At 36.0% G+C, this 26429-nt stretch overlaps 3 protein-coding genes across 5 annotated transcripts; 2 read left to right on the top strand and 1 right to left on the bottom strand.

Moving 5' to 3' along the window:
• Positions 1-1653: 1653 nt before the first annotated feature.
• LOC130984949 (flowering locus K homology domain-like) lies at positions 1654-9320 on the bottom strand. Of its 2 annotated transcripts, none has more exons than XM_057907647.1 (7): positions 9069-9320; positions 7238-7723; positions 4466-4718; positions 3379-3524; positions 3015-3290; positions 2259-2453; positions 1654-2036 (listed from the first exon to the last, which is right to left on the bottom strand). In XM_057907647.1, the coding sequence occupies exons 2-7, from the start codon at positions 7718-7720 to the stop codon at positions 1848-1850; spliced, it is 1542 nt and encodes a 513-aa protein (XP_057763630.1). In that variant the 5' UTR covers positions 7721-7723; positions 9069-9320; the 3' UTR covers positions 1654-1847. The 2 variants fall into 2 exon arrangements, with proteins under 2 accessions (XP_057763630.1, XP_057763629.1); XM_057907646.1 differs by having other exon boundaries at positions 3379-3527; positions 9069-9300.
• Positions 9321-12122: 2802 nt separating this feature from the next.
• LOC130984948 (putative late blight resistance protein homolog R1B-16) lies at positions 12123-15266 on the top strand. Of its 2 annotated transcripts, XR_009088834.1 has the most exons (3): positions 12123-14617; positions 14711-14746; positions 14844-15266. XR_009088834.1 is itself a non-coding variant. In XM_057907645.1 (2 exons), exon 1 carries the CDS (start codon positions 12157-12159, stop codon positions 14599-14601), a length of 2445 nt encoding a protein of 814 aa, XP_057763628.1. In that variant the 5' UTR covers positions 12123-12156; the 3' UTR covers positions 14602-14617; positions 14711-15266. The 2 variants fall into 2 exon arrangements, 1 of the variants encoding a protein (XP_057763628.1); XM_057907645.1 differs by having other exon boundaries at positions 14711-15266.
• A 3501-nt stretch (positions 15267-18767) lies between these two features.
• Positions 18768-21090, top strand: LOC130984946 (tryptophan N-monooxygenase CYP79A68-like). Its single transcript, XM_057907644.1, has 3 exons — positions 18768-19606; positions 19784-19948; positions 20349-21090. The coding sequence occupies exons 1-3, from the start codon at positions 18830-18832 to the stop codon at positions 20973-20975; spliced, it is 1569 nt and encodes a 522-aa protein (XP_057763627.1). The 5' UTR covers positions 18768-18829; the 3' UTR covers positions 20976-21090.
• Positions 21091-26429: the final 5339 nt, after the last annotated feature.

Below are 26429 nucleotides of genomic sequence, written 5' to 3'. Positions count from 1 at the left end.
GGTTGAGTGATTGTTGAAAGATTCTTGGAGTTTGGTAGATCTTATGCTTAGTTTATTTGATGGATGTAATGTTTGTTGAGCACATAGTCATAGAATCACATTACATCTATTCAAGAGGTACTTGATAAGTTCAAAACTGGCACCAATTCTTACACCTCTTAGATGTATGTGAAGTGTGTGAACTTATGATCCAATGCTGTCTGGTTAATTGCTTTTAGGCTAAGTTTGTTGTGTATGGTTTTGATAGTATGGTTGACAAGTAATTGCACAAATAACATGATTCGAAATATTTGTCATTATGTCAGTTAAAAATCAAAATTTGAGTATACTTCGTGTATTTACAGACAATTAACCCTATTCATTTTGATGAATCCACGGACTGATTATCATTGTTTTGACGTTCAAATTATTTTGTTTGACATAATTTAAAATTCAAAACAATGTTTTCTAGGTCAAATTTGGCTAACAAGACTTATAGGGGTGTGCGTAGATGTAGACGAGATATGTAAGATTGATATGATTGAAGAATGATTAAAGTGATAAATAATCATCCAAGTGGATGATTAAAGTATGAGCCAAGTTATTTAGGCAAAACATATCTAAAAGTCCTTCTACTTTGTTTTTTTATTTCAATGGTTCCTTTTACAATTTTTTGATTTATTTGGTCCTTATACTTCTATATTCTATATCATTAGATCATTCTTTAACAAATTCATTTAATTAGTTAATTTTTCCGTTAAATATTCCATTTCATTATATACTATTATTTGTCCACTTCATTAATTTATTATTAAGTGTATATTCCACACATATTAATTCAACATCATGTTTTAAAAGAGAATTGAAAGGGAAACAAGTTACATTGCTCCAGGACTCATGAGCATCAGATCATTTTGTCTTGCGAGACTCATGATATCACTTTCACTCCAGATTATTACACGATCTGATCATAAAATTTCTTCTCTTCCAATCATTTAATATGATGAAATCTCAGCTAAACCGCAGCCAGAATGCACCCCACCTGTTCGATGAAATTACCAACTGATAATGAGGACGTTGTTCCTGCATTAAACTTCTGAGACGTATGTGTAGGTGGGTTTTTTTTTTTTTTTTTTTGGTGAGACGTATGTGTAAGTTTTTTTTAGATATATACGTTGTGGGATTAAGTAGAATGTTTTATGTTTTAGAGGAGAATGAGATATGATGTGGAATTTATTTTAATAGTAGTTGATGAAATGAAATATATTTAACAGAAAAGTTAACGGATTAACTGAATACGTTAATGAAGGATTTAATGATATTGAATCTAGAAGTATAAGGATCAAATAAATCAAAAAATTGTATAAGGATCCATTGAAATAAAAAATCAAAGTATGAGGACCTTCAGATGCGTTTTGCCAGTTATTTACCACGGATCAAATTACGCAAATCAAATATTTGATTAAATTTAAATTATTTTTATCAATCATGTTTTATCACTCAAACTAAACATATGCGGTATAATTCCTTTTAATTAGAGCTGTCAAAAGTAATCCGAATCAAACGGCTGGTCCAAAAGTTACTAGATTTTTGACTCGAAACTTTGTTATTAAGAAACAAAACAAAATTCCTCTAAAAAAAAAAAAAAATCTCATGCTTTTATCTACTCATAACTTTTAGACAGAAATTTGGTTTATGAATATTTCAAATTAGAGCTAATAGTTTATGATCCATGGCTGAAACTAAAGAAATATATGTAACAGAAAGCAGTGAGTCACAGTCGAAACTGAGACGGCTTGATAATGAGAAAATCAGCAGTTCTTTCCTAATTTCTCTTACAACATGGAAAAACAGTAAGCTTCTCTAACTCAATAGCCATAGTTGTTGCCGTAAACTGGGCCGTAGCCGCCTCCCGATTGCCCGCCCTGGCTAGGATTCGAAGCATTTGATGCGTATACAGAGCCATGCGCTCCATAAGAGTTGTACGCGTGCTGCTCTGCTGCAGGGGGGGCGTGTTGTGTTTGAGCCGCTGCGCCTGCAGCTTCAGCCATGAAATTCTGCCCAACACAGCATAAAATCGAGACGATTAGCTCTATGTTTCAAGGAAGCAATGCATATACAGGAAACTGAAAATGATATCATTAGAGGTGCAAAGATTTGAAAAAGGTTTGCTGTAACACATCTAACAACTTGTCAAATGCTTATGGAGATATAAGAAGATCGTTGGGGATTTAAAAAAAAAAAAAACACGAAGGTTTAGGAGCATGCTGCGTCGTTACCTGAATCAGTTGCTGAGCAGTTTGGACTTGAGAAGCAGTGCCACTAATCTCAACTGTCATCTCCCCTGGAAGACCCCTTGTTTCTTGAATGGCAACGGTAGCACCACTAACCCGCCGGATGTAACTTATACTGGCACCTTGTGTACCGATTACAGCATCAGCATAAGAGAGAGGAATTTGCATTTGCTGCGTGACCTGAAAATCGATCACACCCATTACCATATAAGGAAGCACTTTTCCTCGTGACTCTGACCACGATCGATTTGAAGCAAGTTTTTCTCATGTAGAACCCCAATATCAGTTAAAAAGGCCAGATGAGTACTAGTTCATTAATTCATAAACCTTTTTTTTTTCCAAAAGAAACAAGAACTATTATTAAACCAGCCTGTGAATATGTAACTGAGGTCGAAATCTAACCATCACGAGCCAAATGCAAAATATCAACAGATATGTAGTATATGGCAGACTGTGAAAACTACAATGGGAATCGATGCAATAAAGAGGTCATGCAGATCTCCAAAGTTCTATTGATCTCAAAATAACAAACTCAGCTGCTAATTCACTCAAGTAGAGAAAAAGGGGTCAGCCTTGAGTGTCAATTTTAAAAAAATTTAAGTAAAATCTGACGAAAGAATGATGAGTAGGGAACTATACTTTAAACAACTCTAGAAATCATGGCACTGAAGTAAACCATGATTGATTCCTCGATCCGAATCACAAAATAGATAGAACAGAAGTAAAGAAGAAGAGTTTAACCTGAGTGATTACAGATGGAGCTGCCTGGCTGGATGATGAATGCATTTGCCCCGGAGCTTCTCTACCATAGGCAGATATACCTTGATGAGGTGGTTTTTCTGTTGAACGTGGCATGTCAGTAGGGGGATAATAATTGTCAAACTGTTGAGGAGGCATAAAATGAGGGGTAGTTCCATATCCAGGGCCTCCATGTCCATGTTGAGGATAAGATTGGGGAGGTGGACCCCAGTTCTGCGGAGGAGGCATATGATCCATCTGCGGATTAGGCGTTTGCATCTGCCAGCAGAATAGATAAGTGCTAAGACAAAAGAGAACCAAAGGAAAAAGAACCAGGTCAGCGTACTTGCAAGAAAAGAAATCTTACTTGCATTTCGATTATTGATATTATGCTCCGATCAACTAAAAATTTTCTCAAATGAGAAGCAATTAATCCAATAGCCTTCTGTGTTCCTGCAGGCTCCCCTACCACCTCTACTACTCTATCATCTTGAAGAGCAAAAACAGGTAGGTCTTCTGGAATGCATACATGAAGCAATTTACACATTGGAACTAACAGTAACAGCTCAACATATGGCATGAAGACATATGTTGAAAAGTTCAAACATTTATATTCATATTTCATGTTTGCGCGTATCTAGTGACCAAAAACAAGTAGCTATCCCACTCCATCTGCAACTTTATTCTCCACTATAATTTACGCTCAGCCTCAATAACTCATAGTGCACAACATAATGGTGCACATAGTAACTAACAGATACGCATTAAGATATCATCTAAACAACCTGAAGATTACACATAGCATATCTTTGACAAATAACAAAGCACGTAGAGAGAACTCAAGCATAGGAAAATTAGCAATGATGCATTGAAGATTAAGAAGATATAATACTGACTTCATAGTTTTCAATTCAAGAACAGATACTCAGATAAAGTAAATACACATGACAGATCTGATTCCCTCCAAATTCATGAAGATGCGAAAACTCCAAGCACATAGACAAAAAATACTCCCTCCGTCCACGAAAATTGTGGTGTGGTTTGGGGGGCACGGGTTTTTAATAAATGGTTGGGAGATGTATATAAAGTGGAGAAAAGGGACCCACCAAAGTCGATGTGTTAAATGGTTGGGTTTTTTGTAAATATTGAGTGTGAATGGGGTTTAAAATATAAGGGGAAGTGTACCAAAATGAAAATGCCAAAATTTTTGTGGACGGACGAAAATGGCAAAAAGACAACAACTTTCAAGGACAGAGAAAGTAATAAAGTTTTCAACCAGAATAACCAGACTCAACGTAGAATACTGAGGAACATGGCTGGGAAACTTCTTATGAAGAGACTGACTTGGCACTTACAGACAAAAAATGATATATAATCAGCAAGAGAAAAAGAGCTATACTGATCAAGTTCAAATCCTTAAATAGATAGGTTATAGAGTCACAAAGACGAAGAACCTGATCCAAGAACTCTAACGATGCAATTAGACTCTTCTTGAATGGATTTGACAGTTGCGCCTTGTTTCCCAATCAAACTTCCCGCTTGAGGGGCTGGTACGAGCAACTTTATTGAGACCTTTCCTCCTGAACCTGATGGTGGTTCAGAGGAATCATTATCCAGTCCATCCACAACACGTCTAAGAACCCTGAGCAGAGCATCTACAGCAGGAGGAAGGGGAGCATCAGGCTCTTCCTTGGCAGACACCATTACCTAACCAGAAAAGTGCAAATCAGCAACTTAAGTGCTAAAATCTTAAACAATAAACTTCAGATTCTTGAATAGTTCTGTTGTTTTGTAAGCGGTCTAATGGGTACCTAGTTTGGATAAAATTTGTAATGCCCAATAAATTCAAAAGAAGAAAACTTTTTACTCCCAAATAATGTAAAAAATATTTGTCTTCTCATAAAATCTATTTAGCTGCCATGATCTATCCATGAGTCATTGGTTATAATGGGATAGGAGATAAGTTCTTCCACAAGTTGATATTGGTAACATAGTTAGAAATAAATTGGAGAATTTTTCATCAAGTTTCAGGTTAACTGGTATACAATCATAAGATTTTCCAGAGTGGCATACTATTTGTTCGATTTTTATGGATCATATTCTCTCTCCCCATATTTCATGTATCCGAAACCTCTTTCACCATTCAACAGTTCATTGTCCTCTGATATTTTAGGTGGACATATTCAGAATTCATTTCTTGAACCTTCTATTCTTGAAACTAACATCTTTCACCATTCATCAGTTCTTTGACCTCTGATATTTTAGGCGGACATATTCAGAATTCATTTCTTGAACCTTCTATTCTTGAAAGTAATAGACTTACAAGAGGTAATAAGATTGAAATGCTAGCTCATAGCGTTTCCTCCAAGAATTTCAGGCCGCTTACCTATCCGGGAGGTGAGCCAGCCATCACTTGATTTATTTTCACTGAACAGAAGATTCCTTCGAAAATATTCCCAACACCAGAGGTTTATACTCCATCAAGTAGTTGGCTTAGGCAGCAAAGCTCTTCAACAAGCCAATCCTTAGTGAATCAGCAGTAGGGAGTGAAAGTACTCGGATATTCCATTAACTTAAGTTTTGGAAATCAGGACATTCTGGCCCCCAGTCTCTAACTATATTCTTCAATTAATAATTCATGCCCCTGTTCAGCAGGAACAAAATATGACACTAGTACATGTGCTCTAAAGAGGAAGCAGTATGATATCTTCACATGTTGCTGAGTTGGTTTATAACCAAGAAATTCAGTATGTTAAGGCTGGAACTTCACAAAAGATATTCATAAAGCTTTTTATAGTAACTTATACAGCCAGTACATTATTATCTAGGCTATTTTACAATGGTCGGTGTTCCCTGCCTCTAATCTCAGTGGAGATATAAGAAACACTGTTTCCTCTAAATTAGGGAACTAAATCACCAGGTCCCAAAAGCAGCAAAAAGAGGGAGGGAAAATCTTAGAACTTATTGTTGTAATGATCTTCTCACGTCCTATCATGTTCTTTTAATTAATATTTCTCCATGATCCTATGTACTTTTTTATTAGATTCGCATTATCACAAGCATAACACTTTAAACTGACTTCCTTCATATCATATATTTTTTAAAAAGCATTGAAATAGCTATAAAAACTTATTGAATTTGATTGGACAGGCTATCTTCTATCTTGAAGTTCCAAAACAAAAGTTTGTAGCTTGTTAGGCTCATCTTTGTTAATTTAATGGACATTTAAAGAAGTACTTATTAAATACCTCAAATTATGAGTCGTATTATAAATCCTATGCCCAAATAAAGAGGTTCAATAATTAAATGGTATAGATATATGTCAACTATGAATTGTTCTAGTTTAGCAACAGTTAAGCTTTTAATATAGATTGTGATTTCACAATTCAAGGTGGTTAGTTTCCTAAAAGTACCCTAACTTTATTGATAATTGGATACCACCAGCTGCAGTCAAGTGAGGAGTATAAGCATCTCTTGAAAATGTTCTCTTTTTTTAGTCCCTGGAGAATTCTTTATTGAAAGTGACCTTCAATCTTCCTACCAGAATTATATCCGAGTATAATCTCGCAAAATGTTCAAGCAGGCAGAAAATATTTCAAAATCATGTCGGCCTAAAAGCACAGCTATCTATCATTATCTAAAGTCTAAACATAGTCCACCAACTGAGAAAGCATTGATAAAATATTAATATTCAGCAAAAAGGCATTAGATATGGGTCTGGGGGTGGGGGGTTGACATCCTTGTTCAAAAATTTTATCTATCAGAAGACGAGCATCTCACTTGACATAAAAACGAACAATAGACCAAAACCTGAGCCTTGAGTATCAAGATAAAGGAATTCTGTGTTGAGTAGGTACTCTAAATCTTATATGCATAGAAACACTGCGTATTTTGCATGATGATCGCATACATTTTCCACAGGCATGCACATCATGTTTCAATGGCACATAACATGTGACCTATAAGTACATAATTTACATTAATAACCAAAACTCATTTTCAACAAAATATGGGAAACGGAATAGTAACTGAGAAGCAATAATGGACATAAGTGAAGAAGAGGCATGCGAGTATGCTACTATGTTCCTATGAACTTCCTTAGAGATATTTCCAACATATAACATTACAACACATACTTAGAAGTTGTAGTTAGATCACATCCATTCAACTAGCTTTGACATAAATATATGATACTAAGATCTAAATCACATAAGAAATTTGCTTACAGCTCTTTCTCTTGTTCCTGGAGGACCATCAAGAATCTTAATCCGAGCTTTTGTCTCTTCACATGTTTTCTTTATATACTCTCCTTTGCGTCCAATTATACTACCAACCTTCTGTGCTGGTACCAACATCCGGAAAATACTCTCTCCTGGCCAACCGGGCCATCTTTCACCACCTCCAGCAACTGGTTCATCTGCGTGGTCCTGTTTTGCATCGGGATGTGAGTTCTCTGATATCACATCTTCTGGTGCAATTTCTTTTTCATTTTCATGCTCATGTTCCACTACAATTTCACGTTCCGCTACATTTTCAAGTTCCACTACAATTTCACGTTCCACTACATTTTCATGTTCCACTTCATTTTCATGTCCCACTTCATTTTCATGCTCCACTTCATTTTCATGTTCATGCACAACTTCTTGTTCAGGTTCATATTCTTGTCCATGAGCTTGTTCACCCTCGTGATTCTGATCAAGTTCAGCCATGATCTGCATTGAAATTTATACATTAAGGAACATGAACAACTACGTATAGTACGTATACATTACGAAGCATCATCACCAAATTTGCAATCCGGTATGTTTCAAGAAAGTCTCAGAATGCAAGGCACAAATTTTGAAGAGCCTATAAATGGTACACAAACATTTTAAAGGTGGTGACAGAATAAACAAGTATATCCTGCTTTAATTCTTAGATTACTATAAACAATAGCAATATATGGTGATTCACAAAACTAGGGGAGTCTGAGTGAACTTTCTTCTTTATTTTCTTCACTCATTTTATTTATAAAAGAAGCATCACAAGTAATCAATGACAATGGCATTTTTGGGATACCTATCTATTCTTTGAAAATAAATGTGACTTGGCTAAATATCTGTCCTTGCTGGATGTTATTGAAATACATTTTTTTCTAAATATGAAACAAAATTTATATTATTAAGAAGAAGTACATCAAAGGGAGAAGATTCCCATTTCATCTTACTGAACTGATTCTTGTAACAATCGATCATCTCACCGCATAAGGGCGAGGATGATACTCTTTAAGATTTTATGCTTAAGCAATCTGAATACTAAATAGTTATATCAACAAGAAGCTATACTCCTAAAAATTCAGTTCCAATCTGTTCCAAATTTTTTGAACCTCCACTAAAGTATAGTTAGGAAACACAAAAAGAAAACTACCTCTTGCCTAGCAGGCAAAGATTTACCTACGCGGAAAGGTCGCTGCCTTCAAACGCATTATCTTGAGATAAGATTCAGCTAAAGGGCGAAAGCATATACAAAAAGGCAACCACAAAACTTCTAGCAGAATCGTCGCAAATGTCTTCAAAATCTATTATGCAATTTAGACTTACTAAATTTCACAAATCACAATAACCTGAGCCTGAGTTTATTGCGCACCCAAGGCTTTCAAAATTCAACTTTACCGTAAGCAGATATAATATCCATAAACACAAACAACATGAACAATAAAGACTCATCTTTTTAATAGCCCTTATGAAGAAATTCTCAGTTCCAAAGCAGAAGACAGCTGAAAAAGGCTAAACCTTCTTTCTCAACTCACCCAAATCAAGAAAAAACTCGCCCCATCACAAAATGAATTCCATTTTATAATAATTTCGCACGCCCTCAAAGACCCAATAAACAAATATCTCAAGAAACCAAGTACAAATTCAGAACGAACTCACTGAAACATTAAATATCAATATATAAAGAAAAGGAAAGGAAAACAAGAAGTTAAGCAAAGATCCAACGGAAGAAAACATTTTTCCTTCTTTATCATCGTAAAATTGATTAAGAAAATTATCCAGAAACAATTGGGAGTAAACTTACATGGATGAGAGCGAGAGCGAGCGAGAGAGAGAGAGAAGATTTTAAGATGATAGAAATGTAGGGTTTTAGAGGAATTTTAGCCTTAGGTTTCCGGCGAAGTGTAACTATATAATTATCAATTGCAGAGAAAAATCGTTAATCAACAAATCCAATTGTAAGAGTTTATCAGCAATTTGAATTGAGGCCAGCAATCGCAAAAGAGGAGATGTAAATCCCTAATTAACCCTCATATTGGTCGAATATTACTAACTTGCCACTCTATGTGTATACCTCAAATCAATATATAAAGGTTAAACAAAAGTAAAAGAAAAAAAATATTTATTATCAAAAAAATGATAGAAATTACTTATTTTTAATGTATAAGGATAAAATGATTTTACTTAATATATTCAAAGCCTCGTCAAGTTGTCCTATATTACTCGTATCACAAATTTTGATCGATGAAAATAAGTCGAGCATGTCAAATATTAGTGATAAGTACGTTAATGCTCTGTCGGTGCGAGTCGATTATTTATAGAAAATGTACTAATGCTCAATATACTCAATCATTGCAAGTCAAACATCAGTGATCGAACACTACTGATCTAATATTAATAAAATATGCAATCATAATATTCAAAATAATTGGCCCAACCTCAATTTGGACTTCAACAAAACAAGGGCCAATATGAGTTGCCAATATATGCAAGGCCCAAAACCAAGGCCCCTTTACATGTGCACAATCAATAGTTATAGAAGTTCTTTTTTTTTTGGGATAATTGCGTGAAAATACACAAATTTTGCCAAAAATCCATATTTGACGCGAAGTTAGGATTTTACATTTTAATACACCAACTTTCGTTGTTGTCCAAATTTGACACGACTTAATTTCTTAAAAATTCAAAAAACAACCCCTTTTGTAAATAATTATACAAAGACCCACTTATGTTATTATTTGGGACATTTAAACCAAAACAAGATATTTCCTTATGATGTTTTCTTTTAATCTTTGATCCGTGCTTAAAATGGTTTAAAAGAAAACATCATAAGAAAATATCTTGTTTTGGTTTAAATGTCCCAAATTATAACATAAGTGGGTCTTTGTATAATTATTTACAAAAAGGGGTTGTTTTTTGAATTTTTAAGAATTAAGTCGTTTCAAATTTGGACAACAACGAAAGTTGGTGTATTAAAATGTACTCCCTCCGTCCCGCTTCAAATGTCTCCTTTCTTTTGGGCACGGAGATTAAGAAATGTGTAAAAAGTAGATAAAGTGGGTATAAAGTAGATAAAGTGGGTTGGTGGAAATTATTTAAATATTAGGTATAGAGAGAGAGTGTTTTGCCAAAAAGGGAATGGGTCATTTGGAGTGGGACAGCCCAAAATGGCAAATGGGACATTTAGAGTGGGACGGAGGGAGTAAAATCCTAACTTCGCGTCAAATATGGATTTTTGGCAAAGTTTGTGTATTTAGGTGCAATTTTCCCTTTTTTTTGTTTGAGATAAATAGTTATAGAAGTCCTTGATTTCAAGGTTTGAACTTTCAAAAAATTCTCATTTTGCACATTAATTTTAAATTTTATATTAAAATTATTTAATAAGCTTTATTTGAAAAAAATTACTCAATAACTTCGGTTCGCAAAGATTGTAAAATAGGCGAGATAACATTATTTCAAATGGTCATTTCAACATAAAATTTGATCGAAAAATGAATGATATAGCAAAATGTGAAAAAAAAAGAATTTAGTAACTTTAATAGTACATAGTTTAAAGTTTGTGTACATAATGGAACTTTTTTTAATGTTCAGTAATTCATATGTAATTACGCCGAATTTTAACCACTCGTTTCTCACTCACCGAAATGTTAAAATTCGACTTTGAACCAATGAACATACCACACAAAAATTGGTTGAGAGCTTTTGAAGCCTATTGTCTAGAATATGTCTAGAATACCCTCTCATGTTAGGACAATCTCCTTCAAAAGCTCTCGAGTTTCGACATCGAATAAACGTCCGAACCTCAGCTCCATCCGAGGTCGAAACTCAGAATTGGTTGAGAGCTTTTAAAGCCTATTGTCTAGAATATGTCTAGAATATCCTCTCATGTTAGGACAATCTCCTTCAAAAGCTCTCGAGTTTCGACATCGAATAACCGTCCGAATCCCAGCTCCATCCAAGGTCGAAACTCGGAATTGGTTGAGAGCTTTTGAAGTCTATTGTCTAGAATAGGATGATATACACAGAAAAGGAAAAAAGAAATAATTACAAATATATATAATGATGTTGGGAAAAGTGGTGGATAAAATCCTAGAGTGTCAAAATAAATGACACTTGCACAGCGGAACCACGATAATTCTTTTCCCTCTTGCTGGATTACAAAATGGGACCAAACCAAGAAAAATATTTGGTGCAAAATATAAGAAAATATGAGACAAGAATTTTTACGTGGAAAACCCAAATTGAAAAAAACCACAAGACCGTAGTCTAAAAACTTTCACTATGTATATAGTAGGCTTACAAAATTCTCCCTACAAATAACTTAGAAAACACAAGAGGACTGAGCTACTATTTTAAGAGAGATGAGAAATCCTATGATTTTTTCTCACACTTTTCTTCTCTCAGAAAGCACTCACCACACTCTCTCTTGTTTTGCCTCGCACTTCTCGCACTTCTGCACATCTTCGTTTGGCAGAACTCACCTCAATTTATAGAGAAATTTGGGCTGCAAATTTCTTCACCTATAGCCGCAATTGTAGAATGGAACTCATAGGAGGAGGCTGCAAATCTTGCAATTTACTGCATTGCCGAGGATTAAAGTGGGCTGCAGTAATAAGTTGCAGACAATATTTCTTCAAATCAAATGCTGCAACTGTTGCAATAAATGCAACATTTCATCTGCACAACTTTGTGGGGCCATTCCACATGAAGTGGAAATAGCTCAACAATACTGCTCCAGTCTCCAGTCCCTATCGTTCAGTGTGAATGGTAGATGTGAAGTGAGAAATTAATGTTTTGAATAATAGAGGTACGTAGATTGGAAACACCAGACTTTGAGAATTCATCAATTAATCTCATCTCATCTCATATTCTCTGCAACTCCCAAAACAACCATGGCAGCAGCTTATGCAACTCTTGTTTCTGCTTTGAATATCATAAACAACCTTCACCATCATCCCCACCCTCCTGTTTGTCTCGTCATCAAACAAGTTGAGTCTCTCACTCAAAAGATTAATTTCCTGCTTGAATTTCTCGAGGGGTATAACCCCCATCGTGGCTACTCCAAAGAAGCGGATCCATTGGAGTCTCGCATTGCAGATGCAGCTTATGCGGCCGAACACGCCATTGAATCTCATATTTTCGATCAGCTCACAAATAATGGAGAAAATATGAGTTATGATGGCTTGTATGAAGCTCTCGAGAAGGTGATAAAAGAAATGGTTTTTATCGAAGAGGAGGCCAAGCAAATTCAAGGGAGAGTTGGAGTCCAACATCAGCTGCCTCCTGATTCCTCCAGATCAGCTTCTTCGATCCCGCAGCAGAGTAGCATGGTGGGTGCTGATGATCTCAAGCTTCAATTGATGGATAAGCTCACTTCTGATCTCCTTCATCTACAGATCATTCCCATTGTAGGGATGGGCGGCTCCGGTAAGACCACTCTTGCTAGAACTGTTTATGAAGAACGTCTTATTAAGGAGCGTTTTGATATTTGTGCGTGGGCTACCATCTCTCAAGAATATATCATTAGAGAAATTTTTGCAGTAGTTTTTCGTCAGTTTAATATAGAAGTCGATGACGATTTGTATGAGGATGAATTAGGAGAAAAGTTGTATAAACATCTCTATGGTAGAAGATACCTAATTATAATGGATGATATGTGGAGCATTGATGCATGGGATAGAGTTAGAAATTATTTTCCGGATACCCAAAATGGTAGCAGAATAGTAGTAACAACTAGGCTATCAGATTTGGCTTCTACATTACCTAACTCTGATTGCCTTGGGATGGAACTTTTGGATGAGGCTGAAAGTTGGGAGCTTCTCTCCAAAACTGTGTTCGGCGAAGAAGGTTGGCCTCTTGAATTGGAGGAAATCGGAATAAAGATTGGAAAAGGCTGCAAAGGACTTCCATTGTCAATTGTTGTGGTGGGAGGCCTTTTGGCCAAGTCCAAACATGAAAGAGAGTGCTGGGAAAACATGAATGCAAGTGTCCTTAATTTAGATGATGATGAGAGTTGCTTGAAAATACTATACATGAGTTACAAGCAATTGCCAATACATTTGAAACCATGTTTTCTCTATATGGGAGTTTTTCCCGAAAATGAGAATATTTTTATCCCGAAGCTCATTAAGTTTTGGATTGCGGAAGGATTTGTGAAAGCAGTATGTGGGAAAAGCTTGGAAGAGATAGCAAAAGAGTATTTAAAAGATCTTATTGGTAGAAATCTTGTTTTAAGGACTACCAGTGAGTGGTGGTGCCAAATTCATGACTTGTTGAGAGACTTGTGCTTGAGAGAAGCTGAAAAAGAAAGACTTTATTACACCGCATCAGATAATGTAGGCATCAACGTCTTGCCGCCTATGTCACAAGCTCGTTCTTTGACGTGGAATAATCAATATGAACTATCACCTCTCAATATGAGCTTGTTGAGGATACTGAAAACAACTGGAGAAGAAAGGGACAAAGAAGATTTATTTGGACACTGGGATCAGTTAGTTAACTCACGGTTCCTTCAAATAGATTTTGACAAAAGAAGCGAGGAGAATTTTCCTTGTTCAATATGGCGATTTTGGAATCTACAAACACTAATTGTTGAGAACTACAGTATCAACGAGGTTATTACTGCGCCAAGTGGTATTTGGTACATGTGTGGCATCAGGCATGTTAAGTTCACGTATGGGCTTCGTCTCCCAGATCCTCCTAACGACCAAGATGACATTGTTTTGGAAAATCTGCAAAGCCTGGGGAAAGTATTCGATTTCAAGTGTAGCGAACAAGTGGTCAAAAAAATTCCCAATATAAAAGAATTGGTTTTTTCTAATTGTGATGATGAGATGTATTGTTTGAGCAATCTCGATTGTCTAACTAAACTTGAGTCCTTGGATTGCTTTTTATATGGAAAGTGTGCAATCAACTTTCCCCATTCGCTCAAGAGATTGAATCTTTGTTGCACAATGGATTATTGTTGGGAAGACATATTGGATAAGGTAGGTGTGTTGCCCCATCTTCACAACCTCACACTCCAATATGGGAGTTTCAAGGAAGGGAAGTGGGAAACAACTGAAGGCCAATTTCTCACTCTCAAATTCTTGACTCTTGAGAAATGTCGTAATCTAGAAATCTGGGAAATTGAAAGATCCCACTTTCCATGCCTTGAGCGCCTTCATCTTGATGGACTATATAACTTGCAGGAAATACCTTTAGATTTTGCAGAAATACCCACACTTAGAGAAATTGTTGTGAAGAATTGCAGCGATTTTGCAGTGGTTTCTGCTAAAAGAATATCAGAGGAACACGAGGACTATTACGGGGAAGAGATTGACCTCCGGTATAAATGAGAATACTACTACTAAGGTACATAAAAGAGATTGCAGATTTGGTTTGAATTAATTCGATTCCTACTTTTGATTTGTGACATTTGAGTGATGAAACAAGTGTGCAGTGCAGGTAGTGCTTGGGGAAATTAATTGATAAGTATGCTTGGTTGGTGCTCTGTTTCTCTTTATATTTTGGCTTCTTCTTTCATTTCAATTCTTATTCACTGCCCTTTTTTCTCCTATTTCCACTTTCTCATTCGCAGCATAACTGAAAAACAAGTTGGACGCTGCAATTGTTGTTTCACTCTTTCATTCTGGTCGGCACAGATCAGCTCAAACAAGACACACAGTTACTGGATTCGCATTATCATGTGCGGTATATTGGTCCGATTCACTCACATCCATCGAGAGGGCAATCGCCCACCAGATTTTATAGCTCGACATACACATGATGTTTCAGTGATTTCTTGTTCGATGCTTTCACTGCTCCTTGCTACTCCCTCCGTCCCATTAATAAAGACATAGGTCTTTTGAGCACGGAGATTAAGGAAAGGTAGATTAGTTGTTAAAGTATTGTGGCCCACCACTATTAGTGTAGTTGATTAGTTTTAATTTAGTGTATTTATTTATTTCTATTTAATGTTTTAGTTGAATTTTAAATTTTTGTAATTTCATTAATGTCTTTATTAAACCCCAACTCTCTCTCTCTCTCTCTCTCTCTCTCTCTCTCATCTGCTCAGACCACCGCCGACCACCAGCGCCGCCGCCGCCGTCGACCACGACCGTCGATTCCCTCTGCTATGCCGCTGAAAATCGAACCCATAAACAATTGCAAATTTGTGACTGCAGAAACTGATTAAAAAACTGATTGAATCAACCCAGAAACAATTGGACAGATTGAAAATTGCAAATTGAAAAATCGAACCCAGAAACAATTGCAAATCAAACCAAGAGATAATCGAACCCACAAACAATTCCAAAAAATTTAGCACCAAAAATTGATTCAAAATTAACATCAAATTTGTAATAGCAGTGACGCCGGCCACGGACGTTGGCGGAGGAGGGAGGCGGTGGTAGAATTGGGGCGAGGAGATGGGCGGCGATAATGGAGGATTCCAGAACCAAGGCGAAGGGGTTCTTGCCCAAAATCGAACGCTTGCAAACCCTAGCCCCTAGCCCACAGCTCTACCGCCCTGCAAACCCTAGCCACTAGTACCAGATCTGTCGGAGAAGAGAAGAGAATGGGTGGCGGCTGTTCGGTCGGAGAAGGCGGCGGCGACAAACACAGAGGTCGAGAGAGAAATGAGCGAGAGAGACGAGGGAGAACCAAGAGGGGGAGAGAGAGGAGTCGGACAGAGAGAGATGCGAGGGGAAGAAGGAAGGCGGTCGCGGCGCGGCCCCAGAGCCGCCGTCGGCTGGAGAAGGAGAAGTAGGCGGCGGCGGAGAAGGAGAAGAGAGGGGGAGGGGCGCCGCGCTGTTCGGCAGGGCTAGGGCTAGGTCTCGGCCCTCTGCCCCCGTCAGTGGTCGGAGAGGCGAGGGGTGCTCGGCGGTGGTCGGAGGCTCGCCGGAGAAGCTGGATTGAGAGAGAGAGACAAGAGAGTGAGAGAGGCGGAGAGGACGAAATTTGGCAAAAATAAGATTAGGGTTTTTTGTCTCTTATTTATACCATGATTAAGGTGCAATTAATTAGTGTATCTTATGCCCTAATTATTTCCTTTTTTGGAAATGTGTCTTTATTATTGGGACAACCCAAAAAGGAAAATGTGTCTTCATTACTGGGACGGAGGGAATATTTTTTAAGTCTTGTTAGAATGGATCAATTGGGATGTCCTAATTCTAGATTTAGATATGCGTAGATTGGTTTTTGTGCTTCATGTTCAACTCTTTAGATTAATATTTTCCTAGTAAAGATACTACCTACTCAGTGAATTGAATTGCTGTGGAGGATTACGAGTTTTGGTGGATGATTGTTTGTTGGTGTTAGGATTTTACGATGAGAAAGAAAATATTTATACATCTTTAAGTGGGTTGTGAAACACCTGCGTAAACAGCTACATAAAAGTTGAATAATACGTGGCAGAGGAATAACTAATCAGAATTAACAAACTTAATAATCTACTTTACATTAATAAGATTGATTGATTAATATGTTGATTTAATAAAAGAATTGGGCTTGGGTTTCCTCATCATTTTCCCAACACTCTTGGGCCAAATAACTAGCTATTGGGCTTTTAAGCAAAACTATTGGGTTTCCTCATCATTTTCCCAACGTTTAAATTTCGTGCTGAAATACAAATTTATTGATATTGTGCTTTAATGAATAATGAGTAATTAACCTAAGTATAATATATCAGAAGTGCAACTTTATAAAATATCATTTTGAATATTGAAAATTTACTTTTAACTACAAATTTATAACATGCCTCTCTAGCCAATCCAAAAAATTTATTCCATTGTATTAGCGTTTTAACAAAAATGTCTCAATTTAATTAAGGATAAATGTATACAAGTACCCATTGTTTCAGAATATGGTTATTTGTGTCCCGATAAAAAATTTCGGCATCTGAGTACTGATGTGGAATGCCGAAATTCCACGTTCGCAACAACTAAGATGAAGGAACCCAGTTTAGATAAATTATCCTAGATACGCTAGTAATAATTAATCTACCAATTTATTCATACTACGAACACGACAGTTTTATCACTAATCAGAATTATCTTTAAACCCTAAAATAAATCGAAATCAATAGGAACCAATTTTATGCTCAATTAGGTCTCACAGATTATTAAATCAATACTTCATTATTTTTACCGAATTAAAGAATTAGCTACTCATAATTAAAACTAGAACAATCAAATAAATAAAATCAAACATGAAACAGGAAAATAAATTAAATTGTGAATAAAATAAAATCACCACTTGAATTAAAACAATGAAGAAACTCGTCTGCCTTGATTCACCAAATAATATAGCTGCTAATCTTCAAAGTAACAAAAGCAAAAAAAATTCAAACTAAATTCTAAAAGCCAAGTGAATCACGTCTAATGCCTAAAGAGTACAAAAAAGTGATTAAAAGTCAAACCTAATCTATTACTTACTACTAAGTGGCGGCTAGCTAGGGGAAAACAAGACTTAGGGAATTAGTGGCTCCCAAGTCATGGGCTTTGGCCCCTTACAAAATATTAAGGCAAAAAATAATTAAAATAAGAGTATTAAGTTTTAATTAGTTATAGACCAGATAATTCAAAGCCAAATCTCTAATCTTCTCTTCAAAATCCACGCCATCTTCAACAAATACTTGACTTCCACCAACTTCTTCCATCCACGAGCATTCATCTCCAATCCCCTAAAGACAAGGGGGGCATAACATGATAAAGAAAATTTAAAATAACTTCGATAAAAATAATTCTCTAGCTATGATCACTCATATTCTGAAAGCGACGTAATATCAAATCATTATCAACTGTCTCAAAAATTTCTTTCTCAATATAAGTAACTAATTAAACAATCATTCATCAAACGATCACCCATTCGCTTTCGAAGCTGACTTTGGCATTCTAAATAGCAGAAAAAACTATTTCCACAGTTGTAGTTGTCACAGGTAAAACAAGTGCAAGTTTAATAAACTCATACACCAATGAATACACAACATCTCTGAATTGGTGCAAATTAACTTCTTTATTTTCTTTCCGATCTCCACGTTAGACAAAAGAAAAAGAATGTAGTTTATTAAAGTTAACTTTTTTCCAATCTCCACATTTTGCCCCTTTTTCTCAAAATTTTGGTGGGGCAAACTTTTTTTTTTTAATAATTATACATATATATTAATATAGTAAGTATGCTAAAATTTTTTTTTTTGGGGGGGCAATTGCCCCACCACCTCATAGTGTAGCTCCGCCCATGCATCTAATTCATGTGCCAAAATATCACAAATCATGTAAAATCATAACAAAACACACACTAAACTAAGTAACTAAAATGCACACATCAATGATACTTCACAAGTAATATTTTTTATAAAAGCAAATGACAATTTGTAGAGTATAAACGACTTTCTACAAAAATAAATAACACATTTATGGCATGCAAATGACATCCTTAAAACATTTAACATGCAAATGATACATTTCAGATGAGTTCAGAAGGATGGATCGAATTAGTCTGGACAGGATTGGCTATAAAAGCCGACACATTAACTCGTGATGCTGCAACACAACATTCAAATTCAAAGCATTTAAATTAACAAACATGAAAATCGAGACAAGACTTCCATCGTTGCTTGCAATATTATATTTTTCAGTTTCCCTAATCTTCTTGAAACTCATATATTCCATCAAGAAAAGATCGACAGCCCCACCGCCACCGCTGCCGCCGGGGCCGCCGGCGTACCCGGTCGTGGGCAGCCTGCCGGAGATGCTGTCGAAGAAGCCCGCATTCCAATGGATGCACAATCTCATGCAAAAGCTCAACACGGAGATCGTCTGCGTCCGCCTCGGCGGCGTCCACGTCATCGCCGTCGCTTCTCCGGAGCTTTCCAGAGAGTTCTTGAAGAGGCACGACGCGGCCTTCGCCTCCCGGCCCGACGCCGTCTCAGCCCGCCTCATCAGCGACGGATACTCGACACTGGCCTTCTCTCCCGCGGGCGGCCAGTGGAAGAAAATGAGGAGGGTCATGGTGTCGGAGGTGCTGTCGACGGCCGTGTTCCGACGGCTCCACTCGACGAGACGCGAGGAAGCCGATCACCTCGTGCGATACGTGTACAACCGCCGCAACGGGGCTGTGAACGTGAGAGATGCGGCGCGGCATTACTGCGCCAATTTGATCAGGAAGATGGTGTTTGGTGAGAGGTTTTTCGGGGCGGGGATGGACGACGGCGGGCCGGGAAACGAGGAGAGGGAACACGTGGATGGATTGTTCACGATGCTTTCGTATGTCTATGGATTCGCCATAGCCGATTTTGTGCCGTGGTTGGAGGTTTTCGATTTGGATGGGCATAAGAGGATTGTAAGGAACGCCATTAACAAGGTAAGGAAATAGCATTTCATTTTGATTTTCATATTTTGACGATGAAGCACAGTATGTTGGTAAGACGCTTCTCCTCCAATCAATAGGGTTGGAGGTTCGAGTCGAGTCACATAGAAGGCTAGAGTGTGAGTGTGTTTTTTTTTTCTTTGGATGTAACAATATATTTTTTTTCAAAAGGTAAGGAAATACCAAGATCCGTTGATCAATGAGAGAGTGGAGATGTGGCAGCTAGGGCTCAAGACTCAACAAGATGATATTCTTGATCTTCTGATTAACCTCAAGAACGAATCGGACGAAACTAAGCCCCTCTTGTCACTTCGAGAGATTAAAGCACAAATTATTGTAAGTATTTAGTTTAACCTAACTATTTGTTCTTTTGCTTTTTACAATATTTCAATTAAGGGTTGCATTCTACAGAAACATAGCTTATACAGGAAAATCAGAAACATTGAACATGCCAATAAATATTGTTCAACGTTTTGGACTGGGGATTCGAACTCTGTTCATGTTCAACACAATTCCGCGTTGAACATTGAACGAACAAACGCTGACCGTTAGATTAGATAAGATCAACGGCTGAGATTCCTCCTCCTTTCTCAGTCTATATTTGCATTTCTATAGAACTTTGCCCTCTGATCAATTAATAACATTAACAACAGTGTTTTAGTCTTTTTTTCAATATTTAAAATTAGATTCTCATAAAAAGGTGAAATTTAAGTGTAAAATGGTGTTGGTTTTACAGGAAATAATGATTGCGACAGTTGATAATCCGTCGAATGCAGCAGAATGGGCTTTGGCGGAGATGATCAATCAACCGGATATTTTTGCAAAGGCGTGTGAAGAATTGGACCGGATTGTAGGTAAGGATAGGCTCGTTGAGGAATCAGATCTGCCTAACTTAAACTATGTGAAGGCTTGTGTGAAAGAGTCATTCAGGCTACATCCACTAGCACCTTTTAATCAGCCTCATGTTTCGAGCAAGGATCTTGTGGTGAGTGGCTACTTCATCCCAAAGGGGAGCCATGTGTTGCTCAGTCGCCCCGGCCTGGGGCGAAATCCTAGGGTTTGGGACGAGCCACTTCGTTTCAAGCCCGAGCGTCACATTGTTGATGAGTCCTCAGAAGTGGTGCTTGTGGATCACGAATTGCACATGTTATCATTCAGTACAGGGAGACGAGGATGTCCCGGCATTGTGCTTGGTTCTACCATAAGCACTATGCTTCTGGCTAGACTTATTCAGGGTTTTAGCTGGAGGCCACCCCTTGGTATGAATAACATTGATTTGGTTGAGTCGGGGCATGACTTGACATTGGCTAAGCCTCTCATTGCTCATGCAACACCTCGATTGGACTCACAAATTTATCTTTAATTAATGTGAAATTAATATATATATGTGTGTGCGCGCGCGCGTGTACTACAAATATTTTATATATAGCATAGGAATTGGGGACCAATGAGAACCATTAATATCCCATGATCTAATTACGGTTGATACAATAAGAAATTATTCTGGTATGTAAGGAATTATATAAATGAAGCATTAGTATAATATATAAACATAATGCTTTGATTTGTTGTTTTTTTTTTCTTATGTGTGGAATGGTTCCTACAAGTAGGGATGTCAATCGGGGTCAATCCATCGGATTTTGGGCTAGCCTTATCGGGTTATTTAGGTGCGGGCCAATCGGGTTGAAAATTTTCAACCCTAACCCTAAACGTTCGGATTTCGGGCTAGTCGGGTTGAAATTTTGATTTTTTAAAAAATTAACTAATATATTTATCTTGACAATATTATATTTTTAATAAAAAAAATACACGCATAAATAACTGGCATTTCAATATCGACTTACATGATAACTACTCCCTCCATCCACGAATTAAAGCCTCATTTCATGCTCAGCACGAAAACTAAGAAAGCTGATAAAGGTGTGTGGTGAGTGAATTAAAATGATAGTTGACAAAAGTGATGAAGGTGTAGTGGGATGGGTCCACTATTGATAAATGGTAGTAAATATATAAGATAAAAATGATAAAGGTGTTGTGAGGTGGGTACATTGGTAGCAAGAGGTAATAAATTTAGGAAAAGAATGAGTAAAAAAAATACAAAAAGCACAACAGAACTTTATTTGGTGGACAAAAATTTAAGGGCAAATAGGGTTTTAATTCGTGGACGGAGGAAGTAATATGCAGCTTTTAGAGATATAAAGATGCAACATTTTTCTTAAATAATTATCATTTTTTAGTTTTTACATAGCATTGGATTAAAAATATAGAGTAGCGGAATGATGAGTATAATTTTCTAATATTAAATCAAAATACATTTCACAAACTTTTGACAAGAATATCTTATCATAATAATCTTTAGAAGCAAAGTAATAAAGTTGATCAAAATCAAATAATAGGAAAATTTTCATATAATCAGGTGAACACATTATTTTCGGGTCAGCTCTAGGGTTTCGTGTTATTTTTGAGGCAGCCCTATCGGGTGTCGGGTTATTCAGTTACGGCTATTCGGGTCAGCTCTAGGGTTTTTGTGTGATTTTCGCTACCGCATATTAAAATAGTAGCCACAAAATGTGAGGTTATGAATTAAATTTAAGTTAGAAATCGTTATTGATATAAATTTGGTATTTGAATATACTGATTTTATGTATTGAATAATAACGTATGAACTATTGAATAGTATTGCATAAATTAAAGAATAATAAGTTTCCTGTATTATTTTTCTCTAACTGCAATAAAGTAGTATATGAAGTATGGAAAAAAAAAATATGAATCTCGGCTCCAAACTCGTGCAAGAAACTCCAAAATGTCAAAACAATATTGAAATGTCTTAGAAGGATCATCTCTAGTTTGCAACAATGTTGATATTCAATTAGCAATCATCTCGAAAGGAAAACACAGCTTTTGTTTTAACCTATGTGTTCTTCCCTTTCAACTGTTGATGAATGTCTACACTTTATCACATATAACTACTCTTCATCTATATGCATAAATGCCATCCCTATTCCTACCATATCAGTTGAATCTTTTGTTCAAGAATATACTACTTCAAACATTCTTCTATCCTGCAACGACGTCGTTTCTAAAGATTTAAATTTTACCTTGAAAATACACAGCAACAACGAGAAAAAGTATGGCAACGGCTCCATCTGATCTATATGCATAAATGCCAAGAACATATATATAACTACTCTTCATCTATATGCATAAATGCCATCCCTACTCATACTATATCAGTTGAATCTTTTGGCGACGGCTCCACAACACCAGCTGATACTGACCTGAAGGAAGTAACAACACAACTTCTGAGAAATGTGCAAGGTTAGTGTATATGTATTTTTTTTTAATTTCAATTTTTGAAAATAAAAGTTAAAGATAATGTACACTAATGTTTAATAAATCTTATATTTATAAAATAATTGTTAAAACAACAGGGACGGAGCCAAGAATTAAGTTCCGGGGGGGCTGAAAAAAATTTTGGGCTTCCATATATTTAAGTCATTTTTTACTAAAATACGAGAATAAAAGTAATAATAACGAACAACATTTTCATGATTATATAGTTTCAATACATTACAATTTTTTTTGAACATTTCGTATATTTTAGGTATTTTTTTATTAAAAGAAAAACATAATCTAAATAACAAACAAATTTTTTTTGGGGCGTTTCATACATTTTCTATTAAAAGACAATTATAATAATAATGAACAATATTTTCATAGATTATATAGTTTTAAATAACACGATTATCCTTAAGTTAAGTATATATGAGTGAATATAACAAGCAAATCATCAACTTTTGTATAACCAAGTTTCATTATATTTTATTTTATTAAATGAATTTTGTTTAGTTCAACTTATTAAATTGGATTTTAAGTAGAAATTATATTGGGCTCGATCATCGAATGTGCCACTAAAATAATTGTATACACATATATATTTAAATAAACATTTATGTACGTTTATATATTTGTTTATGCATATATATACATAGAATAATTTACAATTTTGAGGGGGGCGGTGGCCACTACCAGCCACCCCCCTGTCTCCGTCTCCGAAAACAATAAATATAAGAGCATCCACATTGGTGCTTACTTGATAGGAGGGGACCACATTTAGATTACTTGATAGCTTACTTGATTTTTTTAGTTTTGATTTTTATGTTTTTAATTTAATTTTAATTGCTCAAATTTAAATAACACAATTTACTAATAATTAAAATTGCATAAAAAAACAACACCTAAAGAGAAAAGAAAAAAAAAAGAGTAAAATTCACAATCATCAAAACACTAGTAACAGAGCACACTGCCAAGTCGAACCATGTAACTCACAATCAACTCTCAACTCTCAATTAAAAAAAAAAAGAAATGTCAAACATGTGTTTTCATTGTCAATTCAGTCCAAATCAAGCAGCAATGAGCATCCTCTCAAGATTCACTCTTCTCTCAAGAATTTATTTGGAAATTCACACGCAAGAAGAAAAATTCACTTAGTCGTGATATGTCATGGTCACATAGTAATTCAAAAAGGTCTTTTCTCATATAGTGTAATGGGGCTGAGGACCATTCATGATTTTGGCAAGATCCTATGGGTCCTAGGCTTAAGCATTGAAACTCAAAGTGTGCATGTTCAATCCGAACCATCATCCATACAATCGAGACTATAGAGAGATGGAAAACACTGCAAAACTAAAGGAGAAAACTCATCAAAAACTCTAACACGACGTTTCAAAATTTTGGCGCTGCACTTCTTTCTCTCTTTCTTTTCTTTTTATCTTTTTTTTTTCTTTCTCTTTTTTTTTACAGCATATAGCAACACCCATTTTATTCTCACTTCCAACACATGATCACCATATATAACATTCCCCATAATTCTATCTCCCAATCCTGCATCTAATCAAGACTAATCTGATCGTGGCCCTTGTTTGGCCAAACGAATCAGATTCTCAACATAACACACAACACTGCAGTTGGGCAAAATCATCAGACTCCACTCTCTCTAATAAATGCTGGAGACGCCAGACCTAGATTTAATTTTCTAATAACATTAAGATGAAGGAACCCAATTTAGATAAATTATCCTAGATACGCTAGTAATAATTAATCTACCAATTTATTCCTACTACGAACACGTCAGTTTTATCACTAATCAGCCCTATTCCAATAATTACGGATTGGAGGTGCTAATTGACTGTAATCCGATTAAACCTAAGTTGGCCAGACTTAAATAAAATTATAATTATCTTTAAACCCTAGGAATAAATCGAAATCAATAGGAACCAATTTTATGCTCAATTAGGTCTCACATATTATTAAATCAATACTTCATTATTTTCGCCGAATTAAAAAATTAGCTACTCAAAATTAAAACTAGAACAATCAAATAAATAAAATCAAACATAAAACAGGAAAATAAATTAAATTGCAAATAAAATCACCACTTGAATTAAAACAATGAAAAAACTCGTCTGCCTTGATTCACCAAATAATATAGCCGCTAATCTTCAATGTAACAAAAGCAAAAAAAATTCAAACTAAATTCTAAAAGATAAGTGAATCACGTGGAGTAAAAAAAAGTGATTAGAAGTCAAACCTAATCTATTACTTATACTACTAAGTGGCAGCTAGCTAGGGGAAAACAAGACTTAGGGAATTAAAATCCTAAGGTGGCCGCATAATCCCAAGTCATGGGCTTCGGCCCCTTACAAAATATTAAGGTAAAAAATAATTAAAATAAGAGTATTAAGTTTTAATTAATTATAGAACAAATAATTCAAAGCCTAATCTCTAATCTTCTCTTCAAAATCCATTCCATCTTCAACAAATACTCGACTTCCACCAACTTCTTTCATCCACGAGCATCCATCTCCAATCCATCTAATTCATGTGCCAAAATATCACAAATCATGTAAAACCATAGCAAAACACACACTAAACTAAGTAACTAAAATGCACACATCAAATTCCCTCACACTTAGATCATACTTGTCCCCAAGTATGACGTAAAAGAAGAATTTAATAGTAAAAATCAGTCACTAGAGACAACTTCCCTCCTCGACACGACACTAAAAACTCATCAGAAAAAAACTAAACATAGACGCAACAATCAAACGGAAAGAAACGAAAAAGAACAAGAACACTAAACAACGACAAACTCAACTAGAAACAACAACCACGTAATCATCAAAACACTAGTAACATAACACACTGCCAAGTCGAACCATGTAACTCACAATCAACTCACAACTCTCAATTCAAGAAAAAAGAATGTCAAACATGTATTTTCATTGTCAATTCAATCCAAATCAAGCAGCAATGAGCATCCTCTCAAGATTCACTCTTCTCTCAAGAATTTATTTGGAAATTCACACGCAAGAAGAAAAATCCACTTAGTCGTGATATGTCATGGTCACATAGTAACTCAAAAAGGCCTTTTCTCATTTGGTGTAATGGGGCTGAGGACCATTCATGATTTTGGCAAGATCCTATGGGTCCTAGGCTTAAGCATTGAAACTCAAAGTGTGCATGTTCAATCCGAACCATCATCCATACAATCGAGACTATAGAGAGATGGAAAACACTGCAAAACTAAAGGAGAAAACTCATCAAAAACTCTAACACGACGTTTCAAAATTTTGGCGCTGCACTTCTTTCTCTCTTTCTTTTCTTTTTATCTTTTTTTTTTCTTTCTCTTTTTTTTTACAGCATATAGCAACACCCATTTTATTCTCACTTCCAACACATGATCACCATATATAACATTCCCCATAATTCTATCTCCCAATCCTGCATCTAATCAAGACTAATCTGATCGTGGCCC

The sequence above is a fragment of the Salvia miltiorrhiza genome, chromosome 5, assembly GCF_028751815.1.
Source record: "Salvia miltiorrhiza cultivar Shanhuang (shh) chromosome 5, IMPLAD_Smil_shh, whole genome shotgun sequence".
Taxonomy (NCBI): Eukaryota; Viridiplantae; Streptophyta; class Magnoliopsida; order Lamiales; family Lamiaceae; genus Salvia; species Salvia miltiorrhiza.
This window is presented reverse-complemented; position numbering and strand designations above follow the sequence as displayed.